Source organism: Paralichthys olivaceus, chromosome 10 (genome assembly GCF_024713975.1).
Source record: "Paralichthys olivaceus isolate ysfri-2021 chromosome 10, ASM2471397v2, whole genome shotgun sequence".
In the NCBI taxonomy this organism is placed as follows: domain Eukaryota; kingdom Metazoa; phylum Chordata; class Actinopteri; order Pleuronectiformes; family Paralichthyidae; genus Paralichthys; species Paralichthys olivaceus.
In genome coordinates this window covers 17,656,027-17,680,858 of record NC_091102.1, presented here as the reverse complement: position 1 = coordinate 17,680,858, position 24,832 = coordinate 17,656,027, and the positions used below count along the sequence as shown (strand labels likewise).

Here is a 24,832-nt window from a genome sequence, read left to right as displayed (position 1 = left end):
GCATAGAAGTGAAACCCTATCTAGTGTTGTTTCTCTTTTTACCACAACCGCAATTTTCTTCTCCATAACTCTTTCTCTCGTTCTCTTTCTGTCATCTCCCCCAGAGGCGTATTTTGATTTCCACCCGTCCCTTGCTTTTGTCCGCCCGCAGCTCTTTCTCTCTCTCTCTCTTTGTTGTGATTGTGTCTCTTTCTTTTGCTCTTTCCATGCAGTCCTTCGCTTTCCTCTCAACCTTCTCAGGATTCCCTGTGTCTGGTGTCATATTATATCTGTCCTAACCACCATTTCAGTGAACGTGGGACCACCGTTGTAGATTTACTGCTTGTTTGGTTGTTCAAGTTGTTTCCATGACTCACTCACTGATCGCTCTCCATCTCTCTCTCTGTATTTGTGTGTGTCTCATGTGTTTAGCATGAACTCTTCACCTTTACTAATAGCGTTGAGTTCATTGCAAGTGTCTAGGTTCCTCCATTCCTCTAATGTTTGTTATGTGTGTGTGTGCATAACATTATTGAGTTGTTTACACAGTCTGCTTACAATGAAAGTATGCAGGATTATTATATAAGCCCAAACAGAGTGGCCTCATATTGCTGTCCCAACACACACACACACACACACACACACACACACACACACACACACACACAGAATTAGATATTAACAATGGAGTAGCTCCCAGCTGCTGACATTAAGCTGTTTTAATTTGGTGCCCTTTACCAATGTAATTAGCCCCCTATATGGAGGGGGGAGAGGGATATGAGAGAGTGACAGAGGGAGAGAGGCACAAAGCAGGGAACCCAACCCTTTCCACCTCTCACCACCGTTTTCCTAATTAGTGACCACACACAGCTCCTGTCAGCCTCCAGAGTCGATCTCCATCTCCTCTACACTCATCTAATCCAATTTTGCTTTCTGCCTGTCCTCCCCTCTTCCTTATCCTCCTCCTCACCCTCATCCCACTTCTTTTTCCATACATGAGGTTGATCTCTGTAGCATGAAAAGGTCAGTAAAATAATTTCTACAAATGCCCTAATAAGGATTGTTTGATATATATAATATATATTTGTCAGTTCAAAACAAGGGGAATCAAGCTGGAATGTAAGAGATATAATAATCATTACATCTGTATACTGCAGTCGGTCACCACTGAGTTACAGTATACACACACACACACACCTCAAATGGAGAAACAGGAGGTGTTTAGTTTGTTTTGTGCAGAAGTGCGTGTGCACACACACACCCATTGGAAATCTGCTGACTGAGCAGGGTGAGGCGGAAACAGAGAGACGAAAACTGTTCAATTATGGAAAGAGCTCTGGGTATAAATCTACCTCTGTCAGCCTAAATAATGACTACTGACACAGTGTGTGAGAGTGTGTGTCTGTGTGTGTGTGTGTGTGTGTGTGTGGGAGAGAGAGAGAGAAGGGGAATGCCATCACTACTCAAATTATTGGTGACATGGTGTGTGTGTGTGCGTGTGTGTGTGTGGTGGGGGGTCTTTTACATAATGACCATGTGATTGACTGGCAGACTGAGTGGCAGACGGTGCATATATGAGACACCCTCCTCTTTACTGTGCACTGTAACAAGGACTCCACTGATATTTAATGACTTTGACTAGCTGTGTTACCACTGGCTAAGTAGCTTACTGCAGGTATTTATTTACTGTAAGTAGAATTTCCTGCTGAAAACACAACGTATCTAACTCCGATGCTGTATTAAGTACTCTGAAAAACAAGAAACACACATTTAGGAGACCACAACTAGCACATGTTTGTGCATTGCTCGCTGTCTGCAATGCATCAAAAAGCTAGCTGAGAGAGACCAAGTTCCTAGTGAAAGGAAACTTGGATAATAGTGTTAAATGCAGAGACTATGAAGTAAAACATTAAGTATGACATCAAATGAGAAGTACTGGTGGAAAACATGAGTGTTTTTGGATGGAAATCCTGCCACAGATCTAAATGGCAAATCAGACAAACTGTACTTAAAAACCAAAAGTGCTGGATTGATTTGTATGTCGCTTAAAGTGCTGGACTAATTATGGCTCCCTCTTCTGAAGATGAGTGGGAGGGAAAATGAGTTCTTTACAGCAGGAAACCCATTCCAGACTAAATACCTAATTAGCCCATTGTACAGCCAGCTAATATCTGGTTTTATGGTTAAGTGCAGCACTGGACCACAAGTTTTAATGTCTAGTAGACGGGGGAAGGCCAGTTTAGGGAACCTGGCAAAATGTATTGGAGGTAGACGACTGAAGCGCATGACTGTGGTTAAAAAGGCCGCCCCATTAGAGAGCGTAGCTACAAGGCAGAGCCATGAGCTCAACAGCTGAGACGGTAGAAGCGAAGTCGGTCTTTATGTCAGGAAACTACTGACAGTAAATTGCTCATTAGTTCACTGTGCAACAAAGCTCTGCAAGGTATGTGATTGTAATTACAGCCTTAAGTGTCAAGCTGAGTACGACAACAACTGAGATGATAAAAAGAGGCTGCCGGCATCGAGCAGCTGACTACATCATTGAACCGCAGTCAGCTACAAAGGACATGCGTTGAAGGGAAGCAAGAACCATTAGGCGATTGTGCCATTAAATTCTCTGGAGAAGAGAGGGATAATTCTCTAGATCACAAAATAATGTTAACAAGGATTCATTTTTAACAACTTCCATGGTCCAATCAGTAGTTTTTGGCAATATTCAACTGTAGGGATATTGCATTTTGGGTCATGTATTAAAAATTTACACTTATTTTTCTCTGAACATCCCTGAAAATATAAAAGTCTCATCCCAGTGGTTTGCCACGTAACAGAATTTACAGCAGGTGTGAGCATTAAAACAAAAAATTATACAAATTATTGTTAATTTACTTGTGAAAAATAGACTAATCTTGAGAATGGTGGTAGGTTGGGTTTTGGCTGGTAGACTACAACCAAAAGTAATTCTATGACCCTACAGTTGACTTTTTCTATATAAACTGTATGGGATGGATGAACGGATGGACAGATGAATGAATGGGTGGTCTGATGGATTGATTAACTGCTTCTATCATTAATCACATATAGTTAGTTATAAGTTATACAATAATTATTTTGAACAACCACTGACAGACCTTAATTAGGATGGTTTCTCTGTCAAAAAGGAGTTTTTTGTCTCTTCACAGTCGCCAAGTGTTGCTCAACGTGGGAACTTTTGGGTTTATCTATAATATTGTAAGGTCTCGACTTTACTATTCAAAGTGCCTTGTGATAATGGATGGATGGATGGATGAATGACCGATAAAGGAGAGAAAAACAGGGGCAGGCACGTCTGCAAAGACAAGGCGAGTCAGACCCAAATATTTAAACTCGAGCGTTTTTGCACACAGACACATATATAAACACTCCGGCACCAGCACTGAACCTGCGCCCAGTCCTAAGTGTTTCAATGTGTGATAACTCAAAGAGAAAGAGAAGGAAAAGATAAACGGAACTGTCCTACTGAAGTGAAACCAACATGATTGTATATGGTTTAAAATGACTCGTGCTTGATTTTCAGGCCTATTGTGTTTGTTGAAATGTAGAAAAGAGGGGAGTGATTACATTCCTCTGATGGGAGGGGAGTCAAATGGGCAGAGAGGGGTAGCCACAAGCAACGCCACACTCTGCCACCCTGTCTAACATTATTTTCTATTCCTGCTAATGTGTTTACACCCTTTGGTATAAAAGAGCTGGGTCAGATCTGTAACTTTGTTAGATTAAATAACAGAAGCAGCTGCAGGCAGCCTTTTGTATTCTCAAGTCTGATTTTTTCTTATAGCAATCTGCCCTATTACTACACAGCTATTTACTAGTTTCTTTCAGTCTGGCTGCAGCATTGATCAAAAGTTAAGCAATTAATAATAATGATTTAATAAGGTTGTATGTCTACTAATTGCTTTCTCTATAGCTATTTGTCAGGATGAATTCATTATGCATTCATTACTTTAAAAAATATCTTGCAATCTGGTTGTTGTCACTGTTGGTGAATGTTGTGTTTAGATAATCACATTGATCTCTAAGGAGGAGATAGAGAAGACAAGAGATAGAGCAGCAGAGGAGAGAGAGAGAGAGAGAGAGAGAGAGAGGTGGGACTGAGGAGGACATATGATACCAATCACATGGAACCACCTGGACAGGAGCCACGGTACATATGTGAAAGTCATCGCAAACACACACACACACACACACACACACACACACACACACGGCTAAACCTGAATTATTGGCTGGAAACCTAGAACAACAGCAGAACACCTCTTGAACGAGACCTCTAAACAACAACATTCCCTGCAGGGAGTCGCTGTTACCATGGAGGTGTTTTTGAGTGTATAGGTGTGCGTGTTTTCCAACATTACATGTGATTGATGCAACCTTGTTAACTTACTTGTCACATGTTACATGAAAATATGACGCTGAATGATTTTCCTTTCTCAAGTGTCGCCTCCTTTGTTTTTTACTAAAAGATTCCTTGAAAGTAGCTGGTATTTCCCCAGGTTGTCCAGAGGTCCAATCGGACCCTCATCCAGTCACTGGCTAATGTCTATAAATCAAAAATTACATCCAAAGGACAGAAGAAACGAAGGTGGAGAAAGAAAGAAGAAATGTCCACACACCAGTTGAGACTTCAACAAACTGGGCCTGTGCTGGAAATGTAACCTTTTCTGGAGCCATGACTAGGCTGCGCAGATTTCTTGTTGATGAATCCTCAACTTCTAACATCAAATCCTTTATTGAAAGGCTGCAGAAAAAAGCCATTGTTGGAAATCAAGGGTAAGAAATGTATCAGTGTCAGAATCTGCTTGGAGTGAAGATCCCTGATTCAAAGAGCAGCAGCAGATGAACAAGAATAAAGCTGTTTGTCAGTGGCTGTTATTTTCCTCAAGTTCCCCACCCAACACTGTAGTTTTCAATGGAGATGAGGAGCTAACCGTGTACTAACTGATAACAAACCCTTGTGTTCATGCCAAACAGTTGGTGTGTGTGTGTGTGTTCGGGCTGCAATAACTAATCAAATTAATTGATATTAAAAACTAATTTAGTCATCAATCTAGTCTGGTCTGTTATAATACTCGGCCCAGACTGTGGCAGCGTCTCCTGAGGTGGGGGCAGAAAACCAGCCAATCCTGTGCCTTGCGTAGCTCCCGTGACGACAGCGTCTCCTCTCAGGAGGAAACGCAAACTAAAAAATGGCGGAGACGAACGCCGCTAATGATGCAGAGGAGACGAGTCATTAAAAAAGTGACAAGAAGACTTCTAAGAAGACTGTTAGCTGCAAACTGTGTCAAGCTGATTTCACAATGAAGAGAACCACAATATCAGGAAAAAACATGTTGGAGGCTTCTGCTTCATCCTCGTCTTCTTCTCTCGGTTAACTGGAGAATTGTTAACAACTAAAGGTTCACGCCACAGTGATGTTGTGGTGCTGCTTCATGTGAAGTCAGCTTTACACAGGTTTTATTTTTTAACATAAAATGTTCATACATGACTGTCCCCTTCCCCGACTCAACAAGGAGAAACAGAGAGAGAGAGCTGCGGTGGTCGAGAGACCTATAGGCTGAATGAAGATAGGGAGCGCTGAAAACAAAAACAAAGCAGTGAAAGAAAGATACTGAATGTAATTTTCTGATTGTTTCACAGCGGTTATGTTTTAACGCACAACAACAACCAGCTGAAGATGTTGCAGGTTTTATATAAATACAGACATGAATTCAATTTAGTGCAGCTTGTCTGCTGTGAGTCACACAGACAGCTCTCTGTGTCAGGCACATTCTGCAGGACAAGTAGTTTTAACATCAGTTTAACAAGTGTGATTGTCCATAATTAACTCAACAGATATAATTTTGCCTAGTTATACTTTCACTGTGACGAGTAAGAATTTTTATATAGGATTCATACAACATTCTAAATATTCAATATAATATCTTTCATTTTGTTTCAACTACTCAAAACTCAAGTTTTCAACTTAGGTAATTATAAAGTAAGATTCAAACTACTTTTGTAATTCATGTATGTGTGTCTTTTCAATAAAGAAATCTACAATTTAGTAGAATTATAATATACAATAATCTTTCATTCCAGTTTCCGAAAAACACAATTTAATTCTGGCTTGTTCAAACTTAATTTAAGGTATCTTGAACTTGGATTATGACAAGTCAGAATTAAATTGTAGCTATCTGAAACTGCAATTGTAGTCATAATTATGTTGAAGATGTCTATAATACATGTTTTAGAAGAACTGCTGGAAAGGTTAATAATTGTAGCATTTTGGCTTTTTATCTGATTAATCAATTAATCAGAAAGAATGAATGGAATAATCAATTATCAAAATAATCGTTAGTTGCAGCCCTAGTGTGTGTGTGTGTGTGTGTGTGTGTGTGTATGCCTGCTGTTTGTATGTCTGCCTGCCAAACACTAGGTGATGAGTGAAAGAGATGAGTGCATAGCAGATGTTCTGATAACTCAGTCATTTAAAACATGAACAAATCTGCCAGCTAGCAGCTCTCTGCTCACATCCAAAAGTCAAGACCTAAATTACACGTTGCCTCCATAGCTGGCATGAATGATTAGAATGAGTCCCGCAATAATAGCCTGGATTTGTGTCTGTTTTCGCACCGAGGGTTTGGCACGGTAATGAGATGCTAAACTATATTATTGTCTGCCCCCTCTGAGAACCCCCGTATCCATAATTTCGGATTTCTTTATTGTAATTGGGTGCAGAGATTGTCTCTTCCATGTGGGGAAATTGTTTTACAGCCCCAAGGCCAGGTCAGTGCGCTTCATTGTGAAATATGAAAACAATACAGGAGTGGAAATGGAAAAGCAATGTCTCTGCAAGTTTGTGAAAGCTGGAGTTTAAGGGATATAAGGTTTTTGACTGACACCGTATTATATTGTCTTTGTCTCTATGTACTTTTGAATGACGAATAACCAACACAAAATGCTGCTTAATATAAATACTGAGGCACTGGTTTGCAGACACGAATGAAAAGAAGAGGATGCTTGTATTCTTATCCCAGTAACTAAGTTATGACTGTTGATGCTAATGGAAATGATATGATACCAATCATGTTATGATGTCAAACATTTCAGATGATACAAGTTGTTATATAGGACAACAGCTGACAGGAAGCCAACTTCAGAACAAGCATTTTTCTTCAGATGCAAAATTTATAGTCGGAGGACTAATAAAATGCAACAGTGACATAAGCATGACCATGGCTGTCACCAGCAGGGGACGAGTTAACGGAACATTTCCATTATTTCTGACAAGGAGGTTACATATTCATTGCTGTGTGTCTGTCTATTTGCAGGATTACACAAAAACTATAGAACCGGTTTTATTGAAAGTTAATGGAAGGATGGCAAGACAGAAGCCCTTTACTTTTGGGGAGGATCCAGACAAAAGGACGCATCCAAGGATTTGTCAAACTTTCTTTTGATAAAGCATTTTTTTTTAAATTTTCAACAGTTTCTGAAGGAATAATAAATGGATCTTAATGTAAAATATTGGAAACCTGTAGAGGACTGATTTCTATGAGTGTGTGCAGTTTGGTGCAGCTTGACTGATATTAAGCAGACTCTTGGCTCTTGGTTGAGGTTCTTTACTCTGTTCCATTTTTAACAATGACGGAAAAATATGAAAGCTGTCCTACACATTACATGACCAAGGGGTATCTACCTTTACGTAAATTATTTATGTACAACAGTGTCATTAAACACAGGTAGACGTAGACCAGGTGTGTGGTTGGAGCAGAATTTCACTCTATGCCCCAAAAAATCCATAAACTTATTATGATCCAGTTTTTTTGTTGAAAATAAAATGTTCTTACATAGTCTCAGCTCAGATTATGATGGAATTTTAATAGGAAACGAAGGTATCTGGACTTTGGTCACCAGTAGAGGTCCATGTTCTTTCTGAGTCTAAAGAAAAATAGGTAGAGAAACAAACCACTGAATAATAGAAGGGCTGCTCTGATTGCTGCATCCACTGCACTGTGTGTGTGTGAATGAGTGTGTGTGTGTGTGTCAGTGACCATGTGATTGCCTCACAGTGCTGATGTCTCTTCTCATTTATTCATCAGTTCATTTATTCTCTCCTTCAGTTCGCGAGGGCTGCTGAGACAGGTGGGGATGTAGCTCGAGGCGCTGGGGGAAAAAGGGAACTTCCACGGTTTTATAGAGGATCAAGGGTGCCTCGTAAATGTGGGGTAGCCTCATATCCTCCTTGGTAAAATAAATAATAGTAATCAGGGCTCGAGCTGTTTTAAAAGCTGCCTGTTGACACAAATGGAAAGTTTTAGGTAGAGGAGGGAAAAACAACCTCATAGGATTTCATTTGAAGAGAGGTGGAAAGGTGCTGTTTAGTTGTTTTTTTTCCTGAATGACTTTGTATCTTTTGTCTGTGTGTGTGTGTGTGTGTGTGTGTGTGTGTGTTATAGGAGTTAAATGTGTCCGCGTTTTCTTGTGCATGTGACTTATGTGCAAACAGCTTTGTTCAGTGGACTGAAGCTGATGCACTCTGTTGAATATTTTATCTTCTGTTGCAACTCAACACTTGCTCACAAACACACATGTATGCACACACCTACACACACACGCGCGCACACACCTACACACAAACAATATGCACAGCACGCTCAGTAGTTGTTTAATGTGCTTTCCTGTTTTATAGTTTTCCGTTATAGCTCTAACAGAAGGATTGTGACTGCATATCTAGTGAGATCATGCGTTTATTCACTGTTGTTATCCTCACTTCCCCTTGTGTGGAGACAATTAAAAACCAGACACAGTGAAATTGAACAAAATCAAACTGCTCTAAGCCACTGAGATGCAGAATTATCTCTGTGTGTGGCTGTGTGCGGTGGTGTTAAGGGTGGTAGCCGGGGCAGTCGCTGCGCTGATCATGTGAAGTGGGAATGAACTGTTATCATGTCTAATGCACGGATTACATCCAGAGGGCAAACATCTGGCACGCAGACACAGACAGGCCGACCGGCAGACAATCATGCAACGCTGATAGCCAAGAGGTTGATCAGTGCTGCGATCGTGATGGCTGCAGATACGATGTGAATGATGCTATTCTGTTCAATAACGAGCAACAGACAGAATACACCACTGGCAGTGCAGTCACAGAGGTTACTGTCAGCATGATTGGGCATATGATGAAAAATGTATCTCCATTAAAGGGAAATGATTTGGCTTCATTCTTGGAATACGACCGACAAGGTCAATGTTTCACTATTACTTTATTGTGCCAGCAGGGTTTCACATCAATGAGTTGATATTTTAGATTCTCTGTGCTGCCAGTCACATTAAACTCAAAATGAAAAAGGAAGTTCTCCTTATGACATAAAAAAAACTATTATTGTGACTATTTACAAAATTCTTCTTGTAATATTAAGGCTTTACCCTTGTAATATTACACATTTATTCATATTTTGTATTATGATTCTCAAAATGTTATGTAGAATTGCAGTCAGATAATGTTCTTCACTGACCTTATTTAGATATATGGTGTAAAGTTATTTAGACTATTAAGCAGTTTATGTTATAAGTTGTATGTTTTCTAACAAAAGATCCCATCATTAGACTCTCATGGAACATGGAGGTTAGACGAAATCCTCTTCTGGTTTAATACAGAAAAACAGTGTCTTTACTTACAACTTGATTATTAACATTAAACCAAAGCTAGCTCTGTCCCTCTCCTGAACCAGTGTGTCTTTCTTACCTAATCCTCAACATATACTGGACTCTGCAGAACACTTTGCATTGAATGTATGTTAGATCATTCTTCTGGTTGTAACAGGCCACCTTTCATGTTTACTCATCAGCTGGGAGAGAGGTACAGTTTGAGCTAAGTTTGAAACTGCAACGTAACCTGTTAAAACCTGTGTGTGTCTCCCAATTATCCCCAGTCTCCCACCTGCTCCTGACACATCAAGGAAACACACACACACACACACACACACACACACACACACACACACACACACACACCAGCCTGCTTCATGTCAGCTGGGAACAGGTAGGTGTCTGTCACAAATGGGACAGTGCGAAAACCAAATCATGATTGACGATGGAAACCAAAATCAAAGCTTAACATGCACTGCACATGACCGTTTACTACACGCTAGCTAGACAACATGTTATTAACAAGATAGGCTGTGAGCACAATACAGAACAACTACACAGCTGGGCACTATTAGTAAAAGTCCCATGACCTAGACATGTTAATCCCTGTCCAGACATGTTACCAAATCTCCTATAGAGCAACATGATTACTTAACCCACCGCTTTACCCACACAATGCACGTGAGCCTATACTTTATATAAGTATATGCATACACACTTATATTTATTTATACTGTAAATAAACTTGTATACAGAGACACAGAGCAGTGTGGCAGATAAAAGCACACACACATTTTTAACGTTCACAAGAACGCAACCAAACACGCACTTATGGCAGATGATGAGGATTAATTGCATGATTTGCACAGTATATTTAAGTAACTAATGTTTAGTTTGTGACATTTCATACATAAATGTATAACTATGATGATATACTGTATAAGATTTGGAAAAGATTGATCACAGTAGGTGGGTGATGTGTTTTAACAGAGCATTTGTTTTATGCGTGGGCATTGACACTGTGTATTAGTCTGTTTATCTGTGTGGATTGCCATGTCCTTGCACAAGTGCACATTCCTGCGAGCTCAAAGTTGTGAGTCCATCTGTGTGCACAATGATTTGAAATGTGTAACGTCCTGTTATCTCACATTAGCAAGAGAGTGCTCTTACCTAGCAGGTCACAGCCGAGGACCTCCATCCTCATGCCGATCCCAGCGGGCGACCACCTCTCCGGAAAGACTCTGATGTACTGGGCCACTATCTCATCAAACCTCCGCACCTCTGGAGTATCGTAGTGGCCGTTCCCTTCGAAAATCTAAGAGGAGGGAAGAAAAGCCATGTTGATGGTGGATGTTACAAGTAGTAAAGAGAGATATATGAGAATAAAACATTCCTCTTCTCCAGTATAAAGCATGTTTTCCTGCCAGTTTTCACATATGTGAGCTCAGTTCATGCACTCACAAGGAAAATCTGTCTGTGCCTGCTACAGTGGCAGACAGGATCTTTTTTTTTTCAAGGTAGGAGCTTTAAATGGTGAGACACAAAAATGTGAGTGACAAGCATTGACCTATGAGACATATGTCAGAATGTGATAGAAACAGCAGCGTTTTCTCAACACAGAAACTTGTATAACCCAGAGGGACTCAATAAAGATGAGTTATTTAATTTCTCCACTGTTTAAGTCTCATTGTGAGACAATAGAAAAAATGAAAAGCTTGTCATACAACCGTACTAATCAGCATTGTTTCCCAACACAGTGTGACATGTGCCATATAAATAACAACAGAGAGTGTGTTTCTTTTGATTTCCAAATCAGTTTTCGAGCCAGCTTGCAACAGCCTCTGGCAAAAAGGAAAAGATTTATTACAAGCTGAAAACGACTAGACTGCACCACACATTTAAAAAAACTGGGGTGGTGAAAGTTATAATATTGGTTTCATTAATTGAATTGGATCTTCTGTCTCCCCACATTCTAGGAATATAAAAAAAACATATGATGGATTTCCCAGGATGCCCATTTAAAAAGACAGGCAGATGAGAGGGAGCAGGATTTTAAGCAGCAGGAGGAAAAGCCAGGCACTCAGTAGTGCTATTAAAGCGTTTTAAGACTGAGTCTCAGAGAGGAGAACAGAGTTTAAAGTGCCCTGTCTCACTGTGTGTTAAGACTGCCGGCAGTGTTGGGTGGTGATGCAGGAAAGACATTTTTAATTAACACCCATGAGAGACAAATAGAGGGTGAGCGAAAGAGAGGATGGAGAGAAGGAGAGAAGCAGAGAGGGAGAGTACAGAGGAGTTAGAGGGACACAAAGGAAGAGGCTGAGAGAAAGAAGAGTGAGGTAATTAAATTGAATTATTATCAGAGCTTTGGCTGTAATAAAATGGATTTCTTTTTTTTCTTTTTTTTTACTGAAAATGACGAGGCTGAGTTAGAGAAAGAGACAAAAGGGGAGGGGAAAGAAAGAGAGTGAAGAGGGATTTCTTTGAAAGACAGCTATAAATAAACTACAAATGAGGAAGAACTGACAGTGACAATCAGAGAGATGAGAGTACATGTCAGTGTGTGTGTGTGTGTGTGTGTGTGTGTTTACCTTGGCAAACCCAGTCTTGCTGTCAGTGATGTAAGTCCAGTCTTTGCCCGTCAAGCTGTGTGCCAGTTTGTACTTCCTGACAAATGCTCTGTTCTCAGCGCTGGTGCTGCCCTGCAGCCCTCTTGCACCCTGGGTAATAATGCCTCGCACCATCTTGGGCACACCCAGGTCCACCTATAACACAGAGAGAACAGTTATGTTTGGTAGCGCCCTGTTTTCAACATAGAAGTCGATCAATTTCCAGATCCCAAGCCTACTCTGACTTTCCCATATGGTCAATGTTTGTTTTCCATTAAGAATTACCTGAATGGAAGTTGGTTCTTTATGCATCTATAGTGTGTCATGGAGTGAGAATCCCTTCTTTTTATTTTCCTGGATGCATTGTAATTTTTGATTCATTTTCTTAATCACGTCTCCTCATTGTTATCATATGGTTCCGTGCTCTAATAACACTATGCTCAGTTCTTACAACTGATTCCAGCATCCCTTTCTTCCCACGTAGACTTTAAGCTCAGTGTTTTTCCTGCACACATTGTCATTGCTGTGTGGAGACGAATGGAAATAAAAAAAATAATCTCTTATTCTTATCGTCTTTTTGAAAGTTTTTGTCATAATTTAAAATTTTTCTAAAAAAAATTAAATGTGTTTCTTTTTACAAACTTTTAATCAGTCTTTCAAAATATTTGATCACTTTTTTAAACATTTTGGGCAGACCTTTTTTATGAACAAAAAATTTAATTAAAGCAATTATTTGTAAACATTCTTTAGGGATGTTTTAATAATCTTTTTTTTTTTTTTACATTTTTTAAAGAGATTACTTAGCATTACTTGTTTAGTTTTTAATCTTTAAACATTATATATTTTCAACATTTAAATCTATCTTCAATTTTCCAAATTTGTTTCAATCGTTATTGAACATCTTAATACTTAGGGTATTCTATCTCAGTAGAACCAGTAGTGCTATGATATAAGTCACTCACCTGTAGCCACTCTTCTCCAGCTATGGGTTGTGTTGGGTTGGGGAACCAGCCAGACCGACTGGCTACTAGTCGGGCTGCACCCATGGAGCCGTGGATGTCCCTCATGGAGGATGCAGAGATCTGGGGGTCAGGCAGTAGCCCAGACAACATGCCTTGTAGTTCTGAGCACGGAGCATCTAACACAGCACACAGAGAAAAAATAAAACAAGCTTCATTTTAACATCTCCACTGGGCAATTCCTAAATCAGTGCAAAATTGTTTATTCAAAATCCAACAAATACGACAATCAAACATAGATTATTGTGATAAATTCTACATCGAAAGTTTGTTAAATAAAATTGGAAGTTAAATTAGAAGCTGCCAGAATGTGAGATTGAAAAGTTTTGGAAATTGTTAGAGTGATGATTTAAGGTAATTTGAAGGTTGGTACACACTATTGTCATTATTCTCTAATGACTATTGAATTTTGCTACACCCTGTCTGGTTTCATGAAATTGCTTGTTTTCTAAAAGATCTTCCTGATTGTTAGTGACTTGTATAGGTCAAGAATAATTTGGTGTTACCATTTGAGATCAGGTTGGTATATGTGGTTGTGACAAAAACAACCACAATGGGTGTGTTATGCTCCATAGCCCCTCTGAGCTGCTTTCTATCAACCCATTTCATTATTTTTTCTTCATGCTGCTACAAAGTTGATGCATAACTTTAACTGAGCCACCAAAGGGGATTCTTCACAGGGAATTGAGCCTGAAAACTCCCAAACAGAAGAACTAAATGAAAGCAAGCTGCAGATCAAAGTGATACTGTTTAATGTGCTTTACTCTTACAAGAATTCAAATATGGTGTTGCCATGAAGAAAGCCACAAAAAAGCCCAAAGGGAACCAAACAAAGTGACCATTTGTATTTAAAAATGGAGGAGACCCAAACATTATGGCATTGAAATAGAGATGAAGGGATGAAGATGTGAGGAAAGGAAACAGAAGGAGGAATAAAACAGTGAGATAAAGGGTGAGGATGAGGAGTTAAAGGACAAGGGGGAGATAAAGAGAGAGGCAAAAGGTCAAGCAGAGATGGACTGAAAAGAGAGCTTGTGGAGAGGAAGGGGTGTGAAAGATAAAGAGAGGAGGAGGAAGAGGAGGAGAGCGGACTGACAGTGAAAGGTGACGGTGATTGATGGTGACATTCTACGGGTCTTCGAGGAGATGAAAGTTTAATGTTGTGACGTTTGCATCTGCGCCTCACTTTGGTGAATAATGGATGAACAATAAACAACAACAACAGCAGCAGTGGCCATGCAAGATGAGCCAACGCAAGCTGATCAAAACTGATTATGAAAACTGTTATTGTGTCGTTTATTCAACGGTTCTTTTTAACCGCATCTGGTTGTTTCAGTGGCAACTGGACACCAGCAGGCGTTTTAATGCAGGAGTGCAGTGGGAGTCGATGAGAATATCATCTCTGGAGATCGCAGTAACAGAAATAGCCAGATATGACATGACAGCAGGAGAGCCCTTAAAGCTCTCTCACACACACACACACACACACACACACACACACACACACACACACACACACACACACACACACACACACACATGCACTTGCACAAAGCAATACATCCACCAGCACATAGTGGTTGGAGAGGAGAGAAGAAACACACAGGTTGAAACACACTTTTTCTCACTCATGCTCCCAAGTCCAGCCCACGCATGTTCGCACACACACTCCCACTGTGCTTTTCCTGATAACAGGGTCTCACTAAAGACCCTACACAGTACACCACCGATGCCCCCGCCTGGCTGATATACCTTTAATCTTGTTACAAATTAACAAACTACATAAAACCAGTGAGAAAAATAAATAAAAAAAGCTAAAAATAAATGATTGATAGGTGCCACAGGGCAGAATAAAAAAAGATTACAGAGGGAGAGAAGGAGGGATGGAGGGAGGCAGCGCTGAATGAGGCAGGGTTATATAGGGGAAATTTAAGGGAGGGGATTGAGGGAGGAAGATTGGGAATGGAAGCTCCTCACAAAGGTGATGGAAGGACAGAGGAAAAGGGCAGAACGAGAAGGAAGAAAAAACAGAGCGACAGTGAAGAGCGATAGGGGGAAAGTGAGGAAAAAGTCGAGTGAGGGACATAAAAGTGTGATTTAAGTTAATGACATGTCACTGACTGACTGCTTTATGTCTGCCTTTATAGGCCTGTGTAGGGCATTATCACACCCCCCCTGGCAGTGTGTGAATGTGTGTGCTCGTCAGTACGTCTGTGTGCAGGGCAAGAAATGAAAAGAGACCGCATGGCTAATAGCAGATATGTTTCCTCATGAGGTTCTCTCTGCAGGTTATAAACATATTTCAGAGAAATTTTTGTTTGTTTTGCTCTAAAGTAACTGACTCAGTCCTCCCCTTCAACAGAGGACAAACTAGTCTGAAAGTGTCAAGAGTATGCATAAAAAGTCAGTGTTTTCCTCTGGGCTCATGATGGATTGCTGACATTACGGGGTGGCAGAAATGGGCAATATCCAGGGGAACAGAGTTGGCCAAAAGATGTGTTGAATGGATTCTCAGGGCTGAGAGTAGTGAGGAAAGTAGGGTGATGTATAATGCAATTTCAGGTGTTAAAATGGGGTAAAAAAAATGGGCAATTTGTGGAAAAGAACACAGGTTAGGATACCTGATATATGCCACGTCTGTCTACTTTACCTGCTATATCACTCTGCCTCTCTTGCTCTCACACACACACACACACACACACAAACGCAAGGTATCATATTGTTATGGTGTGATTGTGATTTGTGTGGGTGCTGAAATAGCCCACCTAGATAAGAGCATATCTGTCGCTCTCAATGGCCACCACGATGGCAGCAGAGAGAGGCTCTAACCCAATAATGACACACACACACACACACACACACACACACACACACACACAGAGACACGTGTACTTCTATCTTTGAGAGGACACATAATACATTTCCCACTGCCCCTTACCCTATATCCTCAAGAGTTACAACTAAATGCCTAATCTCAATCCTAACCCAACGTTACCTAAACCTATAACCCTTGAACCGCTGTTTCAAGTTTTGGAGACAAATCGTTCCCACTCTCCCAAAATGTCCTCAGTCCCAAAGTCGTAATGTTGTCCTCACAAAGATAGCAATACAAGAATACACACGCACACGCACACACACACACTCACACACACAGAGACAGTCTAATTAAGTTTTATCTATTTATAGTATTGAGCTGATTATGCTGGTTGAAATCGTGTTTGTTTGCCAGGGCTGCAGATGAAAGCTGAGAGCCTGTTACTCTCTGATGTTATCACCCACACATCACACTCTAGTATTATTCTATTAGGACTGTGAGTGTTTCTTTTTGTGTGTGTATGTGTTTTAGTGTGCGATGTGCGAGTGGGAGACATAGAGGGAGGATATGTACATGAAAGAGCGAGGGCAAGAGTGTGAGTGCACTTGTGATGTGTGTGTGAAGGGAGAGAAACAGATCGGAGAAAGTAGATTAAAGTTTGAATAGGAGGACAAATTACTGATTTATTTAGATTAATATATATTTAGATAATTTTTAAATAAAGACTGGTAAAAAGACCCTTTCAAGTTTGCCTCTTCTTTTTCAGGAAATGTTTTCTAAGGGAGTTATTTTTTGCTCTGACCCACCTTCTGACCTGCTGTAAAAGTCAGTATATCACTGGTATGAAACTTGGCAAGACGAATATATGTGTTTTCACAGAAGCGAGTCCCACGAGGAGGCAGGGAAAAAAAAAAAGATATTTCATCTTCCTTACCCGTAATCTGACAGCCGTAAAGCTCGAAGCGCAGTGCTATGCCGTTGTTCCATGTCTGAGGTCGGATTCGTACGAAGCGGGCCAGGACCGGCTGCGGGATCCGATTGAGGACCACCTCTGTGGCATCCACGTTGGCATGGAAAACCTATGAAGCGGGAAAGAGAGAGAGAGAGAGAGACAGAGAGAAATAGGAGGACATTTATTAAAACACTGTTTTCCTGAGCAGAGGGGGGAGCGACAGAAGCTCAGTTTCAGGGTCATCTTATTAACGACACAGGAGATTGAACACACATCCTCGATACGACAAAGGATCAGCCCTGATATCACTGGGTCATACATCATTATCATTTTGTTTTGCTAGTCCATCAGTCTCATGTCTGCAGGTTAAATATGGAGCTGGAGTCGGTTTGTGTTTAGCCTACAGAGGTGACGTGTCATGGGGCTAAGCGGCTACCGTGTTCTCGTCTCTGAAGCTGACTTACTCACACAGGGTGTCCTGTTTATTTAACCCTTATATACACAGAAATGTAAAACACCAGTGGGGGAATTCAGGAGGAGTAACATGAAGAACTCCAACAACAGTTTAGAAAGTTTAGACAACAATAATAATTTAACACAGGTCGAAGAGGCCAGGAGACTTTAAGTGCACACACACTGTACATGTGCACACACAATGTAAACAATGTGCCTGTGCACAACAGAAGGAAGGAGTGTTAAGGTTCATTTATGTGCTAACACACACACACACACACACACAAATACAAAGTCTGAGCGCACCACAATGTGCGCGCTGTGTAATAAATCGTACGTGGAGAGCTGTTTTCTCAGTGCATCCTCTTTCCGTTTCCCTTTATGACATAGAGACACACACAGTCGCCCCTAACCGAACATGCACATTGGACTATGTTCACAAATACACTGCTACTATACACACACACACAAACACACACACACACAATCTACCTTTCACCACCTTACACAGTGCCCTGTCAGCTTCCCCACTGTGTGTGTAGTTACACACACACACACACAATGATTTTCTCTGAGGACACACACAAATCCAGATGAAAGGAAATTGAATGCGAGCGCACATGGCCAGAATAACTGTTTTTGTCTCCTGACAACAAGACTTCATATCTCTGTCTATCAGTCACAGTGTCATCTCTGTCAGGCTCACCGCAGGAAAAATGCAGCTAGGCTTCCTGCCCTTTCCCCTAGCATTTCACTTTCTTCCTTCTGTTCTGTCTTTCTCTTCGACATCTCTTTTTTCTCTCTCTCTCTCACTCTGTCCGTCTCTCTCTCCCTGCCATGATGATATACTGCTATAAATTTAAGGGAAAAAAAATCCATTACAGGACCTCAAAGGCTGTTTTCCCTCTGTGCCTCTAACACTCTTTCTATTATGTTACGTCAGTGCTGCAAACACCACATAGTGTGTCTTACAGAGAGCAGTAAACCTCATTCACCAGAGCCAAAAGGCCTTGCAATTACTTGCTTGGGTACTCGTTTATAGATGTTAGCTTTGCTTTGGTGTGTATGTGTGTCTGTGTGTGTAAATTCACTACTACCAGTGAACTCATGCCCTCACAATGGCCTTAATACCAGAAACTGTGACCAGTTAAATGATGGGGAAATGCCCAAAGGCCCCAAAAGACTTAATGGGATAGTGGTATCAGAGTGTAATTACAAGTGTGTGTGAGCATGTGTGTCTGTGTGTAAAAGTATAATTATGCAGTCTCACTCTCTGGATTTGGGAGCTGGCGGGTATTTTCTGATTTCCCTTGGTGAACACTGAAACATTCCTTCAGCACATGTACACACACGCACACAAACACACACAGTGATTTTATGCACTGTATGTGTCGCCTATATAAGAGTGTGTGAAAGTCTAATCTTGTTGCTGCTGTTGACGTATTTTTAAATTTGCAGTGGACTGTTTCTATTTGTGTCTGTGTATATATATGTGTGTGTGTGTGTGTGTGTGTGTGTGTGTGTGTGTTTGTGTGTAGCTGGGACGTCTGAGAACTGTTTACATACTGACTATGGACATAAATCTGGCGTCCTTTGTTTTGTTTAGAGTCACAAAACAGACTCTGTTTCAGCTGCTTCTTGATGTACTGTTATAACTGCTGTTCAGTCGTCCCACGCGACCACACACGAACATTATCGTCATAAGCACTAGCAAAAAATGAATATAATATTCTGTCTCGATGCTATAAGTAAACTTCACTGTCAAAATTAAAACATGTCTCTTTTCTACACAGCACATTGACTTTAACAGGAGATTCAATGTTGTGAGTGATAACTCTTTTTGTAATTCATAATTTTCTTAGTATGAGGATGATTTGAGTATTTGTGTAATGTCACAATAATGTCAACCATCGAGTTTAAATTCACAAAAGCAGATTGAGTTGTTTAATTGATCCACTTATCATAATTAACCAAATAATCTTACAACCAAAAATTTGTTCTCAATGGAGGGAATTGTATTTGTGCTTGGTTTTGATTTTAGTCACATCAGCGGAACAAAAGGCAACAATCATTTTGACTTTAAACCATTCTACCTAAAGCCTGTATAAAACAATGGCTTTTGACAGCCATTCATAAGGTGCCCACACATGTGTAATCAATGTTGACAGACAAGCTGTCACCATGGTAACAACAACCGTGCGACAGAGTGAGACGAACTTGGTGCTTCTGCTTACATCGGCTTACATTAACAGTTAATGCGTGAGAATCCATCTTTCCATCGATTATCTTTACCACTTATCCTCTTGAGGGTCGCAGGAGGAGCTGGAGTCAATCGCAGCATCACAAGACCAATAACCATTCACATTCACACCTATAGTCAATTTGGAGTCTCCAGTTAGTCCATCCTGCATGTCTTTGGACTGTGGGAGGTGGACAGGGAAAAACCCCACACGCACACGGGGAGAAGATGTCAACCAGATCAGGATTCGAACCAAGAACCGTCTTGCTGTGAGGCAACAGTGCTAACCACCGATGTGTGAAAATTATAATTTGATATCTGTCATGTAATACATGCATTTTGCCTGGTGTCAGGGAGTTTATGTCCTTTATCTCATTGCTTCTCTGCTACTCTCTGTGCTCACATGTACAATATTTTAACAGCAGCAGTTCCCTCATCAAATTAAATGTACGGTTTTGTTTCCGTCACTTTCAGACCAAAGCTGCAGGTGGCTGAAACACAGCCCATTGAGACTACTTAACCAGCAGTCACATCCAAACCACTGCTGCTCTGTTATACAAAAATAATGATTTTATAATCTCAACAAACACATAAACAATGACAATAGATATACACAACAGATGTATATGCAAAATGCCTGACCTCAACGTTGAACCGCTACTAGCCAGTCGAGTTAGAGTCGGGTTGAGTAACTTCTCCTCTAAACTCAGGTCAGAGAGTAATGTGCAACATCCTTGTGCATGTGTTAACACAACTATTTTTCCTTCTGTTCCAACAGATTGAACAAACGCCCCCTCCATGTTGTGTCTGTGCAGTGAGGATCCACAGTGAGGAGGTGACAGATGATACGTGGCATCCCTGAGGTCAAAATTCACCCTGAACAGTCTCAGTCTAAAAAGGCTCCAGCAACAATCTGGACTTCACCTGCACACCAGCTCATGTTATAGTGTGTTTGTTGTTCTGTGCATGTTGGTTCATGGTCTGAGGTTTCCACCTGTGTTAAGAGACACAGGAAGATGACACCAGGTTGAACAGACGCTTGACTTTTCATCCCATTCTGCTGTCACCCCCTCCACCTCTCTCTCACACACAGACACACAGGAGGGATATTTATTTTCTTTCAAATTATAAGTCCTTTCACTTAAGTTCAAAGGTCACAGACATGAAGGAAGTGATGTTTTCACCTTCACTTACACAAACTGCACGACTGTACTGAATAACAATAGTGAGCAGTCGACTAGAGGCGACTTACCAGGTCTAGCGTGTAACTACAGGACAGGAAAAAAGAGCAGGACGAGGGATATGTTCACCCCAAGGGAAAGAAAAGAACAGGTGTGTGAGGTGTGTGTCTGTGTGTGGTCGTGACGTTAGCCTGCAGGGCCACAGTCAGTCAGCAAGGACCAGCACAGACTTGCTGAATTATTTAAATGTCCGTGCTGTGTGTGTTTTGAGTGTGTGTGTATGTGTGTAGACCGTTATAAAATAGTAAAACAAGAGCCATCTCCTCTCATTTCATCATTTCAAGTAATGTGTCTTTGACAGCTAAATCTGTGTGTGTGTGTGTGTGTGTGTGTGTGTGTGAGACAGTAGTGAACAAATCTCACAAACCAAACGACACATGACACCACGGTAATATCCCCCTTTGTCCCTTTCCTCTCTTTCTCTCCCACTTCTTCTTTCTTCATTTGTCACAAACTCTTTCCTCCCACTCTCCTCTGACCTCCCCCTGCCTCCTGCCTTCCCTTCACCTCCCAGCCTTCCTCCCTCTCCTCTGTCATTTTCTTTTCATTCCCCCTCTCCTGACATCCTCTTCAGGCTGTGTTGCTTAGACCTCTGATCTGTCCACAGGGACTTCTGGTCAACACCCTTGTCTGCTTTTCTCATTATTCTCCCTCTCCTCCTCGACTTCGTTCACCCGTCCATCCCTTTCTCTCGCACCGCGGTTCCCCTGTGAACCCTTCTTTCCCTCCCCTCCTGCCTCCTTCCTTCACTCACTTTTTCCCCTATGAACCTCACTTCTCTCCCTCTGGTTCCCACCTCTCGTCCTCCCTTTGCAGCGCTCACTTCCTCTTCTCTCCATCAGCTCAATGCTTGACTGCTTGACCTTTTGCTTTTGTTTTTCTGCCTCTCTTTCTTTACAATTTTTTCCCCAAACTTTCCTACACTTTCCTCTCATCACGATCCCTCTGCCTCCCTCTCCTTCCACCCACGCCTCCCTCCTCCTCTCTCTACCCATCCATCCTTCCTCCCACAGATTAAGGTGGGAATAGGAGGTTTTGGTCTTGGCTGAGGTCCAGCATTGTAATGGCCGTAGACAGTTCCGCCTGCAGCTATTCAGTAGGGCTGCGTAATTACATTTGTAGCACATCAAGCTTAAATGCACCACAACTAGCAGAAGGTCTCAAACTCCTCCCGACAGCGACTCAAACTGAGACAACATCATTTCTCCACCCAAGGCCTCAGGTCACTGAAAATCGCTCATTTTTTGCTTGTCATGTGGGTAACCTCCCCTAACCCGGTCCACAGCCAATTTCACTCACTGAGTCGTAGGACTGTGTGAGTTATACAGATAGTGCCATTATCTTTTTATCCTTTCTCCCTAGAACATTCGCAGTAAAAGTGATCCGACATGACCCGATCATCAAGAGAGGATGTAAAAAACGTCTGCTTCACAGTGAAAAAAAAGAGGAGACGCTGATAAAGAAATGCAGAATTATTCACGGATAAAAAGAAGTAAGAGAAAGAAAGTAAAAGTTGGCGAAGACTCAACCACTTACTCTGGTGCATATGTCTCGAGTCAGTGTCATTTGTGAGCCTGTCAGTGAATATTACTTTCTCTTGCTCTGAAAAGTATCTGCAAGTTAACATGTATTCCATATGTCCCATCTGGTTCACCACAGGCCTTTAATGACATTATCAAATACATTACAGATCACACAAATCATCAGGGCGCTGTGACAGAGGCGCCGCCCCTATGGGCTCGCTGCCAGATGTTAAAAACCACTGTGTGTGTGTGTGTGTTTGTAAAGCAGCCACATGCTTTATTAAGAGTTACTCATCTGTGACAAACATTTAAACACAACATTGTCAAGTGTATGTGTGTGTGTGTGTGTGCTTTTGTGTACACACATAACTGTGTTGTGAGTTTGCATGAGCATGGACAGTTACTGTATATGCTGTGCTCATACCTCTTTTCTTTAAGTCCATGTGGCTCCCATTCATTTTTGTCCTATAATGCCTCTTGGTCATAAAATAATATTTTAAGCAATTCTTCTACATTAACAAGCACATAAAGAACACACGCACGAACACACACACACACACACACACACACACACACATAAAGGTGGACGAGCCAAAAAAAGAAAATAGTTTGTTCAAAAAGCTAAAAAAAATTAATCTATTTCATGATTACTTTCTCAGCAACATATGGGATGAGGGAGGACAAATGATGAGGAGGATAGATGGATAGCAGAGCAGAGCAAGATGTGAAGAGTAAGATGAATGAAGATGAGGAGAGAGAGAGTGACTGGAAGATGCAAAAGACTGAGTGGATGAAAATGCCAGAGAGATAGATGGATAAATGGACCGTTCAGAGCAGGTTCAACACGTGGAGTGGAGCACCTGCATGTATGGTTATACAGGTGGTTTGTCCACCAAACAGAAGGTCGGTAGTTCAATCTCTGGATCTCCAGACTGCATGCTAAAGTTTCCTTGGGCAAGATACTAAACCCCCCAAAAAGCATATAGTGGCACTGTATGAATGAGTGAATGTGACTTGTATTGTAAATCACTTTGAGTGATTAATAAGACTACAAATGCACTATATAAATACACACCATTTACCCTTCATGTTTGTGTGTGTGTGTGTTTGTGTGTGTATATATATATGATATATTTTAGTGTATATATGTATAGTCTATATATATATATTATAGTTTATAGTAGGGCAGTTATAAAGTAGCACTGTATGAATGTGTGTTTAAATGAGTAAATGTGGTTTGTACTGCAAATTGCTTTGAGTGGTCAACAAGATTGGAAAAGTGATATATAAATACAGTCCATTTACCATTAATATATATATAATATTTTATATATGGTTTTAATATAAGGCTGTCTTGCACATCCCTGCTAGCGATCCACCATGTGCTCCCAATTATAAAAACTATTTCGGTGAATTATCTTGTAAATGCTGACACAGCATTTCACACACCTGACCTATAAAGCACTGCCAAAAGTTCCTCTTGGCTGGAGCTGCTGAGTGATTTATGTGTCTTTCTGACATAAAACACACACACACACACCTAAAGATGATATAGACAGCTAAGGTGGCAAGGTTGACGCATACTGGAGGTGTGTCAGCTGAGAAGTGACAATAAACGCAGAGAACCATTGTTATATCATCAGATAAATGGCAATATGTCTTTTTTTCTCTTTCGCTATTTTTTTAATATCCATCATACAACAACTAGACAAAGTAGTGGATTAAAAGACTGATGACCCCGTGCTGAATCATCATATTATTAAACCTTGAGGCCAAATGGCTCATAAGACAGTTGCCATTGGATCGAGGTTGTGTGTGCATGTGTGTTTATTTTATCTAAACCCCTCCTCCTAAAAGACACACATTGATATGCACATGCACGCACACCCCTATATATGTATGGCAGGGCATATGGCTGTGAAGCAGCTTTCCAGGGGCAATGGGGGAATCAAGGGGGATTATGGGGGGCTGACACAAACGACCAACCTAAAACATAATCACTTATCCATTCTGCATGTTGGATTTTTATTGGTTCGCAGCAATCAGAACTCACAAATGCTACTTTACTGCACCAATTAAATGGCCCAGATTATCAATTATTCAAGTGAATTTAACCATTGTAATTAAATGATTTTTGTTGGCCTGTGTTTGCTATCATACCTCTACTTAATTATCCTGACCATTTTTCTCCACAGGTCCCAATTTTTCATCCATCAATCATTTCTGTGGGAGTTAACCTCGGTTATAAGCCTTATGGGATCTGCAGTCCACAGAGGAACCCCAGATGGTTAGCCTTCATCTCCTGTTTCCCTCTTGCAGCAACAGGCATATTAGAATGT

At 41.0% G+C, this 24,832-nt stretch overlaps 1 protein-coding gene across 3 annotated transcripts in view; it reads right to left on the bottom strand.

Moving 5' to 3' along the window:
* The window catches only part of LOC109631408 (neuropilin-2), a 94,065-nt gene that overhangs the window by 23,814 nt on the left and 45,419 nt on the right, over positions 1-24,832 (bottom strand). For all 3 annotated transcript variants that reach the window (XM_020090149.2, XM_020090148.2, XM_020090150.2), the window contains exons 8-11: positions 17,020-17,164; positions 13,214-13,389; positions 12,234-12,407; positions 10,816-10,960 (exon numbers count right to left, since the gene is read on the bottom strand). In XM_020090149.2, coding sequence (XP_019945708.2) covers positions 10,816-10,960; positions 12,234-12,407; positions 13,214-13,389; positions 17,020-17,164 — 640 coding nt within the window. The remainder of the gene's footprint in view (positions 1-10,815; positions 10,961-12,233; positions 12,408-13,213; positions 13,390-17,019; positions 17,165-24,832) is intronic.